Source organism: Mytilus californianus, unplaced genomic scaffold (genome assembly GCF_021869535.1).
Source record: "Mytilus californianus isolate M0D057914Y unplaced genomic scaffold, xbMytCali1.0.p SCAF_4, whole genome shotgun sequence".
Lineage (NCBI taxonomy): Eukaryota > Metazoa > Mollusca > Bivalvia > Mytilida > Mytilidae > Mytilus > Mytilus californianus.
The window spans coordinates 220,778-238,931 of NW_026262690.1; the positions used below are offsets into that span (position 1 = coordinate 220,778).

The 18,154-nt window shown below is 33.9% G+C and overlaps 1 protein-coding gene across 1 annotated transcript; it reads left to right on the top strand.

Moving 5' to 3' along the window:
- Nucleotides 1–338: 338 nt before the first annotated feature.
- LOC127737229 (D-beta-hydroxybutyrate dehydrogenase-like) lies at nucleotides 339–16,980 on the top strand. Its single transcript, XM_052247763.1, has 8 exons — nucleotides 339–490; nucleotides 1,653–1,765; nucleotides 2,684–2,806; nucleotides 6,247–6,350; nucleotides 8,235–8,307; nucleotides 10,913–10,974; nucleotides 14,824–14,877; nucleotides 16,804–16,980. Exons 1-8 carry the CDS (start codon nucleotides 339–341, stop codon nucleotides 16,894–16,896), a joined length of 774 nt encoding a protein of 257 aa, XP_052103723.1. The 3' UTR covers nucleotides 16,897–16,980.
- Nucleotides 16,981–18,154: the final 1,174 nt, after the last annotated feature.

Genomic DNA, 18,154 nt, shown 5'->3' on the forward strand with positions numbered 1-18,154 from the left:
TGTAACTAGTTTTAATATGTGTGTTTATTCTAGATTCACAGCGAAATTTCAAAGTATTGTTAGTAGATAAACAAACATTTAAAACATATTAATTTGATAGATCTTCATTTGACTGAAACATAATGCTACTTATTCAAATCGTCTATTTACTTTTCTAAACATCCCCATTCGATTCGACTCTATAAAATTCATTATCAATACTTAAGATAATAGTGACCTTCTTGAACTTAAATGAATAATACATTGTATTAGGAGGCAAACGTAATGGTAATCAGTAGGTTAATCATATACGACACATTTACTTTATCTATGAATATATATATCTAGCTGTATGATAAATGGAGGGGAAAGTAGCGTTAGTTACGGGATCTACAAGTGGAATTGGTCTAGGGATTGCAAAGGAACTTCTTAAGAATGGGTGTGAAGTTATCTTGACTGGCTCAAGAAGTAAAGAAAATGCGACAACAGCTATCAAGGAAGCGAAGGCAAGGTAAACTTGTATGACATTAATGTTCTGTCCATTTCTTTAAGAGTCTTTTTTCATTTAACTAACTAGTGTTCGATCGATAGCATCTACTACTATAAAGGTTATTTCCTTATTGAAGTATGTGATTACTCTATATAGGTTATTCCTTATAGAAGTAAGTTATTACTCTATAAAGGTTATTTCTTTATAGAATTATGTGATTACTCTATAAAGGTTATTTCCTTATAGAAGTATGTGATTGTGCTCTATAAATGTTATTTCCTTATAGAAGTATATGATTGTGTTCTCTAAAGGTTATTTCCTTATAGAAGTATGTGATTGTGCTCTATAAATGTTATTTCCTTATAGAAGTATATGATTGTGCTCTCTAAAGGTTATTTACTTATATAAATAAGTATTTGATTAGTCTATAAAGGTTATTTCCTTATAGAAGTATATGATTGTGCTCTCTAAAGGTTATTTCCTTATATAAGTATTTGATTAGTCTATAAAGGTTATTTCCTTATAGAAGTGTGTGATTACTCTATAAAGGTTATTTCCTTATAGAAGTATATGATTGTGCTCTCTAAAGGTTATTTCCTTATAGAAGTATGTGATTGTGCTCTCTAAAGGTTATTTCCTTATATAAATTTGTGATTGCTCTATAAAGGTTATTTCCTTATAGAAGTATGTGATTGTGCTCTCTAAAGGTTATTTCCTTATAGAAGTATGTGATTGTGTTCTCTAAAGGTTATTTCCTTATAGAAGTATATGATTGTGCTCTCTAAAGGTTATTTCCTTATAGAAGCATGTGATTGTGCTCTCTAAAAGTTATTCCTTATAGAAGTATATAATTGTGCTCTCTAAAGGTTATTTCCTTATAGAAGTATATGATTGTGCTCTCTAAAGGTTATTTCCTTATAGAAGCATGTGATTTTGCTCTCTAAAGGTTATTTCCTTATAGAAGCATGTGATTGTGCTCTCTAAAGGTTATTTCCTTATAGAAGTATTTGATTACTCTTTAAAGGTTTTTTCCTTATATAAGTATTTGCTTACTCTATAAAGGCTTTCCATTACAAAATAGAAGTATGTGATCGTGCTCTATCTTAACAGTCCGTATCTTACGTTTGTTGTTCATTCTACTGATATTTCTTATCAAATAGTAAATATGTGATGATAATTTCAGTGGATCCGTTGTGCATTATATACAGTGTGATTTGTCCTGTCAGGTAGAATCCCTGTGTAATGAAGTAGATAAAATATATCCTGGTGGTATCGACATACTAGTCAACAATGCAGGTAATCAAACATCAATACATGTACAATAATATAAGCATTTTACATTATAAATTATTTACATAAGTTCATTGGGATAATTGTTGAGGAGAGAGCAGAAAAGTAATTCAAAAGTAAATCATTTTTCTGTTTCGAGAAACCAAAATTCATTTCAAGCTAGTTACACACATATTTTAAAGAAGGTTATTGCTTTTCTTTTCATTTCAAACCTTTCAGATATATAGCTTTAAATCACAATATTGATGTCATGTGTTAAATATTCTGTATAGGCTCCCATTTTGCTGCCATTTTTAAAATTACATTGTTTTAAGGTTAATACTTTTGAAATAAATGAAAATATATGAATTTCGTTTGGCACTAAAGTTCATCTTTCTTTTGTAAACACGAGGCCTCAGAAACAGATACGCTTTGTTTGCATCAGAATTAAATAAGGGATCTTGTTTCTTATTCTTCAATGTGAATCGGGCCTATTGATGACATATCAGTTTTCTAGTTAAGTTTCGGGATAATTTTGTCATGCGTAGCACTATTAGAAACACGCTATTATTCACTTAATCTAAAACCGTTTTTATCCTTTCTAATGCGTTCGATAGTGTTAGTAATTCTTTCGTGAACATTGCTGATCTAGTTTCGCTCATTCACGGAGTATTTCATCCTGAAGACGTGAACATTGCTGATCTAGTTACGTTCGTGCACGGAGTATTTCATCCTGAGGAAATACAAAATGTAAAGTAAGATGACATTACTATCACGAGATAACAACGTGTTGAGTAAATCGACTGTTCTCAATAATTCCGTTTTCAAAGAAACAAACACAATAAGGACGCACGGTGCATTTAACATAAATTAACAACAAGTAAAAAAGTAAGTGTCAAAGTGTGAATATATAGCTAAATATTTTGTGTTTTTTTATTTCATTAGGTATCAATTTTGTGAAATATATTGATGAATATCCAGTAGAAAAATGGAACGAGTTGATAGCAATCAATCTAACTGCTCCTTTCTTATTGATAAGGCATTGTTTGCCAAAAATGAAGAAAAAACGTAAGTTACTTTGAACTATTATTTTACAAACATTTATTCAACGATTTTTTTCCTTGAATGAACACAACATTTGAACAGTTTTAGTATTTGTATCCAAAAAAGTTGAACAGTAAAGTTATTTAATACTATATTTCCATTCTCAATTTTATTATAGATAATTATTATTCAAGAAGTGAAAATATATACAGAAACAGTAATTATATGACATTGTATCTTTCCAAAAAATATCTCGTCATGCCAACATGCAGTGGAAAGAATTCTATACCACAAAAAAAAAACATATTCCAAAATAATAATAATAAGCAAAACGGGATTTTTATATTTTTCCTACTTTATGCTGGACCATTCGTATATATAAATCATTAAGAACTAAAAAATCATATTGCAAATGTGCTATACTTGAAAATCCCTGTTTTCAATTCAGTAAAACATTTAATTACAGAACAGCTGTCATATATCTGACTGTAGATATGATCCATCTTTTTGGTCATTCACCACTGTCACTGGCCTTTTTTGTGATCCATCTTTTTGGTCATTCACCATTGTTGTTGGCCTTTTTTGTGATCCATCTTTTTGGTCATTCACCACTGTTGTTGGCCTTTTTTGTGATCCATCTTTTTGGTCATTCACCATTGTTGTTGGCCTTGTTTGTGATCCATCTTTTTGGTCATTCACCATTGTTGTTGGCCTTTTTTGTGATCCATCTTTTTGGTCATTCACCATTGTTGTTGGCCTTTTTTGTAATCCATCTTTTTGGTCATTCACCACTGTTGTTGGCCTTTTTTGTGATCCATCTTTTTGGTCATTCACCACAGTTGTTGGCCTTTTTTGTGATCCATCTTTTTGGTCATTCACCATTGTTGTTGGCCTTTTTTGTGATCCATCTTTTTGGTCATTCACCATTGTTGTTGGCCTTTTTTGTGATCCATCTTTTTGGTCATTCACCATTGTTGTTGGCCTTTTTTGTGATCCATCTTTTTGGTCATGCACTACTGTCATTGGCTTTTTTGTGATCTATATTTTTAGTCATGCAATACTTTCACTGACGTTTTTGTGATCCATCTATTTGGTCATGCACTGCTGTCATTGGCGTTTTTGTTATCCATCTTTTTAATCATGCACTACTGTCATTGGCGTTTTTGTTATCCATCTTTTTAATCATGCACTACTGTCATTGGCGTTTTTGTTATCCATCTTTTTAATTATGCACTACTGTCATTGGCGTTTTTGTGATCCATCTCTTTGGTCATGCACTGCTGTCATTGGCGTTTTTGGTATCCATCTTTTTTATCATGCAATACTGTCATTGGCGTTTTTATGATCCATAGTTTTGGTCATGCACTGCTCTCATTGGCGTTTTTGTGATTCATCTTTTTGGTCATGCACTACTGCCATTTGGCACTTTTTTATCCATATTTTTGGTCATGCTCTGCTGTCATTTGCCTTTTTGTGATCCATCTTTTTGGTCATGCACTACTGTCATTTGCGTTTTTTATCTATCTTTTTTGTTATGCACAGCTGTCATTGGCGTTGTTGTGATCATTAGTTTTGATTATGCACTTCTGTCATTGTCAATGTTTCCGTTACAAGTCAGGAATCTCTTCTTAGGTTTTCTTTGTTTCTTGTCGTTTGAGGAAATAGTTTTAACGGTAGATCGACAGTTGATTGTTCATTTTATTCCCATTTGCTCTATATCAGTATTTTAACGAAGAAGAACTTGACATATTGGACACTGATGTCTAAATGCCTGTATATTGTTGTTGGATTGTTGTTTCATTGACATATTGGACACTTTGTATTAATTAAAGCCGTATATTGATGTCTAAATGCCTGTATATTGTTGTTGGATTGTTGTTTCATTGACATATTGGACACTTTGTATTATTTAAAGCCGTATATTGATGTCTAAATGCCTGTATATTGTTGTTGGATTGTTGTTTCATTGACATATTGAACACTTTGTATTAATTAAAGCCGTATATTGATGTCTAACTGCCTGTTACAGTACATTGTTGTTGAATTGTTGTTTCATTGACATATTGGACACTTTGTATTAGTTAAGGCCGTATATTGATGTCTAAATGTCTGTACATTGCTGTTTGATTGTTTTTTCATTGACATATTGGACACTTTGTATTAGTTAAGGCCGTATATTGATGGCTAAATGCCTGTATGTTGTTGTTGGATTGTTGTTTCATTGACATATTGGGCACTTTGTATTGATTAAAGCCGTATATTGATGTCTAAATGCCTGTACATTGTTGCTGGATTGTTGTTTCATTGACATATTGGACACTTTGTATTAATTAAGGCCGTATATTGATGTCTAAATGCCTGTACATTGTTGTTGGATTGTTGTTTCGTTCACATATTGGACACTTTGTATTAGTTAAGGCCGTGTATTGATGTCTAAATGCCTGTACATTGTTGTTGGATTGTTGTTTCATTGACATATTGGACACTTTGTATTGATGAAAGTCGTATATTGATGTCTAAATGCCTGTATGTTGCTGTTGGATTGTTGTTTCATTGATATATTAATAGAAATAAGAAAATATGGTACGAGTGCCAATGAGACAACATTCCATCCAAATCACAAAAAGTTAACAATTATAGGCCAAAGTACGGCCTTCAAAACGGAGCCTTAGCACACCGAACAGCAAGCTATACAGGACCCCAAAATGACTAGTGTAAAACAATTCAAACAGGAAAACCAACGGTCTAATCACATGAAAAACAAGAAACGAGATACACTTAAGAACCACATCAACAAACGACAACCACTGAAACAGGTTCCTGACTTAGGACAGTTGCAAACAAATGCAGCGGGTTTAAATGTTTTAACAGGCGCCAACCTTCACCCTAATCTGAAGTAGTAGTGTAACATTACAACATAAAAAAATATCAACTGAAATGGCTTAAATCAATCAAAAAGACATATTAACAAAAACAAGTAAACATACACTGAACGAATAAATTTGATCTATGACCCAATGTCAAAAAGACAACTATAACCTTGGACAAAATGGCGTTAAATAAAATAACGTACACAGGTAAATTAAAATATAATTTTGTTGTTAGGAGTACGGAGATATTTTTTTACAAAATAAATAAATTTGTTGTTCATAGTACGAGAGCAGCACTGAAAATTTATCGTCATACTAAATACTTATTAAAGGTGGTACATATTAAAAATAGTGAGACGAGATATAACACAAAATAAGTAAACATTGAATAACAAAAATGCATTACAAATTGTGTAACAGGTCAAATTAACACGAAAGTACGATTTGAGAGTACTCGCAGTTACTGAAAGCTAGTAAATGCCTGTATTTTGATGTTGGATTGATGTTTCATTGACATATACTCCTCACATTCTTTTATTCATTTCATTAATATAATATAATATAATAGTGATTTAATTATTGTCTACATTACAGATTGGGGAAGAATAATCAATATATCGTCCGTGCAGGGCACAATTAGTGCACCAGGAAAAGCTCCGTATGCCACATCAAAACATGGAATTATTGGTCTTACAAAGGCAAGATTTAAACACATTGAGAGGCGATTTCAATTGGGATTTGAGGCAAATGTCGACATTTTATAAGGAAAACATCTTTTTGTTGTCGATAATTCCCTTCAACCTGTTGAAGTCTTGTTCTACCGAATACACTACCAATTTGTTGTTTAGGCGTGATTTATGTGGTGATTACTTTCCATGTAACTGTTTGTTATTGTTTTGATTGTAAAGTATAACCGCAGTGTCGCTATATGTGTCTTACAAGATTCTTTATTATTAAATCGTCTCACCATCTAAGATCCTATACGTGACTTTTATCATTTAAATTTGAAATCGATAGTTTAGCATATTCATTCGAAATCAGACAAAATAAGACCGGCAAGATTTATATTGGTTAAATGTAATGTAGACCTAAGAGATAGGATCAGTTTTTCCTTTATTTGCTTCACTGACAGAGTAATAGAAACTTACGTTTCAATCCAACTTCTCTCAATTCTAATTTGGAATGCCTTTCTTTTACATATTTTAAATAAATGCGCTAAAATTTATCAAATATATCAAATTTTTGGTTAAGAGCAATCGTTAGACATTTGTAATGTGTTCAGGTGTTGATATAGAATCTGATACTGCATACACGGAGCATGTGTCCTACAGATAAATGTCCACCAACCATCGCACTATCTCCCAATACAGGTCAAGACGCAGATGTCTGACCACCGCACTATCTCCGATGCAGGTCACATCAATGTCTAACAACCGCACTATCTCCCAATACAGAATAGGTCAAGACGCAGATGTCTAACCACCGCACTATCTCCGATGCAGGTCACATAAATGTCTAACCACCGCACTATCTCCGATACAGGTCTCATAAATGTCTAACCACCGCACTATCTCCAATACAGGTAACTTAAGTGTCTTACCATCGCACTATCTCCCATTCAGGTCACGTAAATATCTTACCAACGCACTATCTCTAATACAGGTAACTTAAATGTCTAACCACCGCATTATCTCCAATATAGGTCACGTTAATTTCTAACCAACGCACTATCCCACATACAGGTCTCATAAATGTCTAACCACCTCACTATCTCCCATACAGGTAACTTAAATGTCTAACCACCGCATTATATATAATACAGGTCACATAAATGTTTAACCATCAATTTTTTCCCATACAGGTAACATTTTATACTTATTGACTGGGTATGAGTGGAATAGTAAGTTTATTGTCCCCGAGGTGCAACTATTGCCCTGAGGCGTAGCCGAGGGCAATAGTTGTATCCGAGGGGACAATAAACTTACTATTTCACGAATATCCAGTCAGTAAGTGTTTTATTATACCGAAAGAGACAACAGACAATAAATGTCGGGCTAAATCAACTATCGTAATATAAAAAAGCAGAAACACAACCATACTGTTTTTAACGTTACTTAATATATGTATTGCATGCTAAGGCTACGTCCTGTACAGACGTCAACCCTATATACAATAGGTAAAATGCGACGTCGCAACTCCCGCGGCATTCTCAACATCCTCCAATCCCGTAGCTGCATTTGAAATTCCGCGTCACATAAATGTCTAAGCACCGTCCTATCTCCAATACAGGTCACATACATGTTTACAACCATCACACTATCGGAAATACAGATAAAGATGCAAATATCTAAATACGATACTTTCTCCAATACAGGTCACATAAATGTCTAACCATATATATATACCGCATTTTCTCCGATGCAGGTCAAGACGCAAATCTCGGGTACTTTTGAAAAAGTTATTCTTATTAAGCATGGTCATTTGAGGAAGAAGACGACACGACTTCACGATTGTGAATTACTTTTGAAATAATTTTAAACATATATGTTGATTTTAATTGACCTCTCGTTGTTTCTTCACAGGGCGTAGCTCTTGAGGTAGCGGCTCAGGGTATAACAGTGAATGCTATCAGTCCAGCTTGGGTTGACACTCCATGTAAGTTCAACTAAAGTTAATAACTATCTATGTTCCTCCGAGCACTAAGAACTGGATATATCAAAATAGTTATGTTATTATCCTAACCCTATAAGTTATTATTCGCAGTAAAAGAAGTACTAAAAAATAATCGACTGTCACATAAAGAAACCATTTAGATCTGTAATCTTATGGTCTCGGAATGTGTAAACCGAGTTGAAAGAAAGTAATATATAAAAGCTGTGCTGTTACTGTCACACTGAGCGTTTTCTGTTACTGTCACACTGAGTGTTTTCTGTTACTGTCACACTGAGTGTTTTCTGTTACTGTCACACTGAGTGTTTTCTGTTACTGTCACACTGAGTGTTTTCACAGCTACATAATACTAATGTAGAAACTAACATGTCAAAGTAGTTTTATACTGCCACAGAGAAAGTATAAGAGCTATATTTAATGTGTTACAGAGATTTCATCAGTGCCATATTAGACTATTACAAAGAGTATGTCAGAGTTGTATTTGTACTGTCACAGAGAATGCGTCATATATAGAAATAAGAAGATGTGGTATGAGTGCCAATGAGACAACTCTCCATCCAAGTCACAATGTGTAAAAAGTAAACAATTACAGGTCAAAGTACGGCCTTCAACACGGAGCCTTGGCTCACACCGAACAGCAAGCTATAAAGGGCCCCTACAGGACTAGTGTAAAACAATTCAAACAGAAAAACCAACGGTATAATCTATATAAAAAACGAGAACAGGAAACACTTAAGAACCACATTAACAAACGACAACCACTGAAACAGGTTCCTGACTTAGGACATGTGCAAACAAATGCAACGTGTTTCAACGTTTTAACAGGCGCCAACCTTCACCCTAACCTGAAATAGTAGTGCAACATTACAACATAGAAAGACACACTATACAATATCAATTGAAATGGCTTAACTCAATCAAAAAGACATATTAACAAAAACAAGTAAACATACGCTGAACGAATAAATTTGATCTATGACCCAATGTCAAAAAGACAACTATAACCTTGGACAAAATGGCGTTAAATAAAATAACGTACACAGGTAAATTAAAACAGTCAAAGAAGACATGACTTGTGCATTGCCAAAATAAAAGTATCGACAGGCAGTAGAATAGTTTGGATTTAACCTTATAATAAATATGTATAATGTTATATATAGATAAAGCAATCTCTATATAGAAAATGAATGTGGATGTGTAATTTTACATCCAAAAAACATTTGAAAAGAATACAAATTTAGTTGATGACAAAATCGATATTTGTGCCAATGTAAACAATAATCAAAGATCTTATAACAACATTAATAAGATAACCTTTACTAATAAGTTTGTTTAAAGGTTCGATGAGTTTACACGGATAACATAGCGATTTCCGCGCTTTTAGTACAATATTACCGTAAAATTTAGGATGTGAAATACCGTTTTTAATAAGTTTTCTACAGTTACAGCCAAATTCACTAATCAAATCTGTGTATCTATGAAAGAATTTAGTAAAAAGTTTAAGTTATTTATGGTAACGAAATCCCTGACTTATAATTTACCAGTGATGCATTGATTGCGTTCGTTAAAATCTATGACATCACTACACACACGGGCATAACGAACGAGTTGGGATATATAAACACCGTATGCTGGAGCCAAAGGAACATCGCCTTCAAAAAAAGGAAAATTAACAATAGGGAATGAAAAATCATCTCTTTTGTCGTAAATTTTAGTATGGCGTTTCCCTTCAGAAATTGAAATGTCTAAATCTTGAAAAGGACAACTACTGCTGTTTATGTTAGATTTATTTAAAGTAAGTTCCTTTGGGTAAATTTCGGTAGTATATTTAGAGGACTCTGGATTATTTAACGAAAAAATATCATCAAGATAACGGTAGGTATTGTTGAATGTTTCAACAAAATGACGTGTCTTTGGTCATAAACTGAGATTCATAGCAGGAATAAATCTGCTACTAGTATTAAAGGGGCGCCATTGGTGCCCATAGGAATACCTACTACCTGTCGATACACTTTATCGCCGAAACGTACATATATCTATATTATACTGTTGCAGAGATTTTGTCAGCTGTGACACATTTTTGGTCAGAGCTATATTAGACCGTTAATGAAACTAATATGTCGTAATACAGTCACATAAAATGTACCAGAGCTGTCTTTTATAAAAGGTGTGTCAGAGCTGTGGTGGTTAATAACAAATGCCACATTCGTTTATCTGTAGGTGTTTTTTAACTACATTTAAATTCTCTAATAAAGTTATGTGTATCACAATTATGGTCTTTCGAGTGTTCTTGGCCGTTTAGAGACACATAAGAAGCAGTTTATGCTGCTTACTTCTCTAAAACGCCTGGTTTTCACTCTTGTTTTTATGGACAGATGCAATCTCTTTAAATTTGTTTATCTATCTTCCTTTGGCTGTTGTTTTTGGTGTGTTATGAAGAGGAAAGAGGTGGTCTTATATTATTTCTTCTTTAGTCTGAAATTTTCCGCATTCAGGGTTAATTTCTACCGCTAAATAATTTATTTCTTGTCTTACCTTTTATTTACATGGAGTCTGGAAATAAATTTGGTTTATTTAATTATGTTTTCAGTGGTGCAAGTCCAGTTTGAAAAGTATGCACGTGAAAACAACATTTCAGTAGATAAAACAAAGGTATATCATTTTATAAGATACTAAGAAATAAGTGGAGGTGTTGAATGATAATCAAAGATCTCCAAAGATTTGACCACATTAAAGACTTCATAGAGCGGGAAATGTACTAACGTCTAAGTTAAAAAGTTCTTTTAATATAGTTATCACACAACAACTTGACACTGACAAAATATGTTTGTAAATATTTATTAATGAAAGTCAAAGGAAATAAAATGTTATATTATGATTGGTAACATTGTGTTATGTTTATTACATATGTTGCAGACTTAGAATATACCATTTGTTATACATTATGTACATATAAAACACTGTTTTCAACTAATAGATATAGTCATTTTTAAATTAAGTACAAACTTTGTCTACGGTAGGGGATAATTATGAATCATGAAGGTGCGTTATTTTTGAATTAGAAATGGAGCCGTCATATACGATAACTCATTATTTTTTTAATTATTAGCTTAATTTTAATTAAAACGCAAAACTTAACCATTTCTATTCCTGCATTCAATAGACATGAATCATTAACTGATAAAATATCATTCCTCTGGGATTCATAGTTGTTTACATCAACTGACAAAATATCGTTGCTCTGGGATTTGTAGTTGTTTACATCAACTGACAAAATATCGTTGCTCTGGGATTCTTAGTTGTTTACATCAACTGACAAAATATCGTTGCTCTGGGATTTGTAGTTGTTTACATCAACTGACAAAATATCGTTGCTCTGGGATTTGTAGTTGTTTACATCAACTGACAAAATATCGTTGCTCTGGGATTCGTATTTGTTTACATCAACTAACAAAATATCGTTGCTCTGGGATTCGTAGTTGTTTACATCAACTGACAAAATATAGTTGCTCTGGGATTTGTAGTTGTATCAATCCGTACATTAAAACAAAACTCAACTTGAGCCGCGCATGTGTAAAAATTCAATGAGGATTCTGCTTTGTAATGGCCTTTTGAGTGAATTTGATCAAAATCAGTATTTTATAATTGAGTTTTCTAGTTTACCGATTTTCTATACATTTTTTGTTGTAATTGGTGCACAAAAAAAATCATAGGAAGTTCGCCCTAAAAAGAAGCAATCAGATGACAATGGATATTACTCAAATTTTACCTGGGAAAAACTTCTTTTTCATTTTTTTGAATGAAATTTTTTTGTGGAAATATTCAAAGAACTTGTTTTCTTAAGCTTATCATCTACATGGGCGGATTTACCCCAAATAAATACATGGTTATTCTACTTGTTTTGTGGAAAAAGAGGGACGAAAGATACCAGAGGGAAGGAAGGTTTTTTTTAAATGCCTGTCAGATTCAGGCATTAGATATATTGACTTATTTTTTCAGGCATTTAACAAAACTGAAAGGCGTTTTAGAAAATGTCTGAAATTGTTTTATATAAAGCATTTAAAAAACATACAGAGCCACTGCAAGCATTGAACAACAAAGCAGTTTTATCGATTATAATTACTAAATTTTAACGCTTGCATTTTAAGAGACTAAATAATTGAAAATAAATTCTTCTTAATTATTTAAAATTCCTAGCACTGAACTCGACAATTATTTGCTATTTCATATAATGTTTGGATGGCAGGACCAGTCATACATTTGTCTTATTTTTTTTTGCAAATACATTGTTTGTCGTCAAATCTGGTCTTGGCACTACAGCAACTTTTGGTGAAACCCGGACCATGACACGTTCAGCTCTGACAATTGTTTTCCTGATAAACACTCAATGTTCGAAAGCATTGGGTTTTGCAAAAGCATACGCATGAATATCTTTTTTTTCATGTGTTCCTAAATGATTAATAGGCACATTTTCATAATTAGGCTTATTTACATCTTTTGGGTTATTAAAGCATTGAAGAGACGCATGCATGGCAGGAGACCTTTATCCTATCTTTGCACCAGGTCTCGTTCTTATGGAATTCAGTTTTTGTTTGTTACCTTGATTAATCTCATCTTTGTCGATTTACACGATTTTAACATTGGTAAATTACCGTCGCCTCAATTCTCTAAATTGTAAAGATCCAAAAATTACCTTCAGGCAGTGACGATGAAGATATTCATATCATTGCATCACAACCAAAGACGGCCTTGTATTGTGAAACCCGTGCTTTGAAGGGAAATACCTTTCGCTGTGCAGGATGTATAAATTCGCATTATTTCTGAATGGGGACATGAAATCTGATGCCTCGTGTAACATTTTTTTTTCTCTGCTTCATATTTTTGTTCTATTATAAGTACAATTTGTACTTCTGTCATCATGACAGTCATATCATGAAATGAGAGAGAGAGAGAGAGAGAGAGAGAGAGCAAATTAAATGTAGTTTCACAAAAACAATATTGAAGATATACAAACTTTCCCAGCTAGTATTTGAAGAACACACTTAAATTTACTGAACCATTGATTATTTTCCTTACAAAATTGTATTTTTGATCATATGCATCTCAATGATATTCTTTTTCAACAAATAACCTGAAACGGTATCTTTAGTCGTTTTATATAATACCCGTTAAGGTCAGACATTTTACAAATTGCTTGAAAATTCATTCATTTAACAAAATGGCTGTAGCAAATATAAGTATGTATAACATTTACAAGACAATAACAATACCTTCGCTTGAATATAACAATACCTTCGCTTGAATATAACAATACCTTCTCTTGAATATAACTATACCTTCGCTTGAATATAACAATACCTTCGCTTGAATACCTTCGCTTGAATATAACAATACCTTCGCTTGAATATAACAATACCTTCGCTTGAATATAACAATACCTTCTCTTGAATATAACAATACCTTCTCTTGATTATAACAATACCTTCGCTTGAATATAACAATACTTTCGCTTGAATATAACAATACCTTCGCTTGAATAGAACAATACCTTCGCTTGAATAGAACAATTGAAAACACAATTAAATGTTACTGAAACACAAATGATGAAACAAACAACAAAGAAAAAAGGGCAGGCTTACAAACGTATAAAATATAAAAAGGTGCAAAAACAAACACAACAGGATAAGAAAACTGACAGACATATCAAACAAAAAAAAACAAAGCTTAAAACTAAAATCATTGGCAAGTCAACACAGTCTCTGGTTAACATCGTACATGGGGAAAGGAGATGAAGTGAAATAATTCAAGATACCGGAAAAAAGCAGTTACTGAAACCTTGAGCACAGGCTCGGTGCGATATTCGTACTGAAACCTTGAGCACAGGCTCGGTGCGATATTCGTACTGAAACCTTGAGCACAGGCTCGGTGCGATATTCGTACTGAAACCTTGAGCACAGGCTCGGTGCGATATTCGTACTGAAACCTTGACCACAGGCTCGGTGCGATATTCGTACTGAAACCTTGAGCACAGGCTCGGTGCGATATTCGTACTGAAACCTTGAGCACAGGCTCGGTGCGATATTCGTACTGAAACCTTGAGCACAGGCTCGGTGCGATATTCGTACTGAAACCTTGAGCACAGGCTCGGTGCGATATTCGTACTGAAACCTTGAGCACAGGCTCGGTGCGATATTCGTACTGAAACCTTGACCACAGGCTCGGTGCGATATTCGTACTGAAACCTTGACCACAGGCTCGGTGCGATATTCGTACTGAAACCTTGACCACAGGCTCGGTGCGATATTCGCTATTCTTTATTAGAGTTACAGTAATTTATCTTAAAGTAAAACATTTAACACGGAGCAAAAAACCTACACCTCGTTGTATGTTCATAATCAATCCTCACAGTGCCTTGTAATAAATGAATTAAACATGTGTTTTGTTAAGGGTCAATTATTTAACATATGCTTAAGTGAAATAGTGCATCAATAATCATTTCAGGAGATATTCCTTGAAAAGACCCAGCCCACTAAGCAAATGATAGACACAGCTCAGGTAAATATCAAAATTTAATGATTATGATGTGTATCAAATGTAGAGATATATAGCTTATCAGGAATAATACGGTTTATCTCATTAATTAGATAAACCAATTCTATGAAAGAAATTTGATATATTCCTATTTTCCATAAATGTAACTTGCATCATTCGGATCCGTTTTTTTTTTTTTTTTTCCCACTAATAACACTCGACACTTTACTCTTACATTGATCTGGCCACCCTTGTTTATTAGTTGAAAGTTTCAGAATCGTCAAAAACCTACGCCAGCAATCTAATTTAAATATAGACCTCTGACAATCTAATTAAAATATAGACCTCTGATTTCATTAGCCTCATTAGACCTCTGATTTTATTATCCTCATTATTATCCTCATTATGAAATCAAAGGTCTATATTCTAATTAGATTGTTACGCCATCGGTATTTCATTAAAATATGAAACCACCGAAAAGACATCGTAATCCTTAAAGAAGGCCATTTACAAAGAAAAATCAATCAATCTGCAAATAAATTTCAATTATCTTTAAATAATTAAAGTCTCCTTTACGGATTAATTCATTTTTATTGCGGATATCCATCGATGTAATATTTTACTAAGACCTGTACAATTTGAAGTACCGATGGAGAGCGTAAACTGGGTTAGTACAGCCAAATCTTGTACTTGCAACAGGTAAAGCTTGGGGAGTTTGTGGTTGGTGTGGTCTATCGTATCTCTTTGTTAATTCTGTAAAGCTTGGGGAGTTTGTGGTTGGTGTGGTCTATCGTACCGCTTTGTTAATTCTGTAAAGCTTGGGGAGTTTGTGGTTAGTGTGGTCTATCGAATCGCTTTGTTAATTCTGGAAAGCTTGGGGAGTTTGTGGTTGGTGTGATCTATCGTATTGCTAAGCTTGAGGAGTTTGTGGTTGGTGTGGTCTATCGTATCACTTTGTTAATTCTGTAAAGCTTGGGGAGTTTGTGGTTGGTGTGGTCTATCGTATTGCTTTGTTAATTCTGTAAAGCTTGGGGAGTTTGTGGTTGGTGTGGTCTATCGATCGTATCGCTAAGCTTGGGGAGTTTGTGGTTGGTGTGGTCTATCATATCACTTTGTTAATTCTGTAAAGCTTGGGGAATTTGTGGTTGGTGTGGTCTATCGTATCGCTAAGCTTGGGGAGTTTGTGGTTGGTGTGGTCTATCGTATCGCTAAGCTTGGGGAGTTTGTGGTTGGTGTGGTCTATCGTATCGCTTTGTTAATTCTGTAAAGCTTGGGGAGTTTGTGGTTGGTGTGGTCTATCGTATCGCTAAGCTTGGGGAGTTTGTGGTTGGTGTGGTTTATCGTACCGCTTTGTTAATTCTGCAAAGCTTGAGGAGTTTGTGGTTGGTGTGGTCTATCGTATCGCTTTGTTAATTCTGTAAAGCTTGGTGAGTTTGTGGTTGGTGTGGTCTATCGTATCGCTAAGCTTGGGGAGTTTGTGGTTGGTGTGGTCTATCGTATCGCTTTGTTAATTCTGTAAAGCTTGGTGAGTTTTTGGTTGATGTGGTCTATCGTATCGCTAAGCTTGGAGAGTTTGTGGTTGGTGTGGTTTATCGTACCGCTTTGTTAATTCTGTAAAGCTTGAGGAGTTTGTGGTTGGTGTGGTCTATCGTATCTCTTTGTTAATTCTGTTAATTTTTTTGTAAATCTGATTAACTGTAAATGTTTTGTAGTCGGTAATAAATGAAAAATATTAGCTCTGGTGATGGGGAAAAAGAGGTAACAGCTAAATATAAGGGTAGGATACTGACGAACGTATATGTATTTCATGTCTTCGCGGAGATATACAGAGTGGACGCCATATTCCATTTTTCAATAATATTCAAATGTATTCATATTGGAGCAGTTCATTGTTTCTTATCAACTTTGATTTTGCATTTTGGTTTTTCTCAGAAAAGTTTTATTTTTCAGCTAGGACAACTGGTTGTGTTTTTATGTTCCTATGGAGGAGCCAGTATGACTGGATCTGTTCTTACTATGGATGGAGGATATACTGCTCAGTAATACTAAAACTGATACATCACCAATGAGTGTTTCGTCCCAGTCACAGCAAAATTATGAAATAAAATACATTTATACATAAGACGATACGATTCTTTGTATTTAAAAAAAAAAAACATATACGTAAAATAATTAGGAAATTCCTATATATGGTGTTAGTAACCACCACAAAACATTAAGCTCATTAAAAGCCCACACCACTATTCCTTCTTACTTAACATGCGACATTCCTCACACCACCACTCATTCTTACTTAACATGTGAAATTCCTCACACCACCACCCATTCTTACTTAACATGTGAAATTCCTCACACCACCACTCATTCTAACTTAACATGTGAAATTCCTCACACCACCACTCATTCTTACTTAACATGTGAAATTCCCCATACCACCACTCATTCTTACTTAACATGCGACATTCCTCACACCACCACTCATTCTTACTTAACATGTGAAATTCCTCACACCACCACTCATTCTTACTTAACATGCGACATTCCTCACACCACCACTCATTCTTACTTAACATGCGACATTCCTCACACCACCACTCATTCTTACTTAACATGCGACATTCCTCACACCACCACTCATTCTTACTTAACATGTGAAATTCCTCACACCACCACTCATTCTTACTTAACATGTGAAATTCCTCACACCACCACTCATTCTTACTTAACATGTGAAATTCCTCACACCACCACTCATTCTTACTTAACATGTGAAATTCCTCACACCACCACTCATTCTTACTTAACATGTGAAATTCCTCACACCAACACTCATTCTTACTTAACATGCGACATTCCCCACACCACCACTCATTTTTACTTAACATGCGAAATTCTCCTTACTATCGCATTAGTGTTTTCATTTCAAGTTACTATTTTTTGTTGACGTACTTAATTTAGAGAATTTTCGATAAATATTGTTATGACGAACAAAATGATCTACTTTGGTAAATTGAATCATTCCAAACATTGTCTTAGTATGTGAGTAGATTATCATGAGAACATAAGACCATGAATAGATATCAGCAAGTTTGAGCTAGTAACTGCTAGCATTATTTGACACAGTATTATTTACATTAATTTACTAATACCTGTGTTTTTTTGTCTATTATACCAGTAGACTTATCATTGATTTACTTATACCTTTGGATTTGTTGTCTATTACACCGGTTGATTTATCGTTAATTTACTTATACCTGTGTTTTTGTTGCCTATCATACCGGTTGATTTATCGTTAATTTAC

Coding starts and splice junctions, on each gene's coding strand:
- LOC127737229 (XM_052247763.1), top strand. CDS start 339: ATGGAGGGGAAAGTAGCGTTAGTTACGGGATCTACAAGTGGAATTGGT. Junction 1,766..2,683: donor CATACTAGTCAACAATGCAG/GTAATCAAACAT, acceptor TTATTTCATTAG/GTATCAATTTTGTGAAATAT. Junction 2,807..6,246: donor GCCAAAAATGAAGAAAAAAC/GTAAGTTACTTT, acceptor TCTACATTACAG/ATTGGGGAAGAATAATCAAT.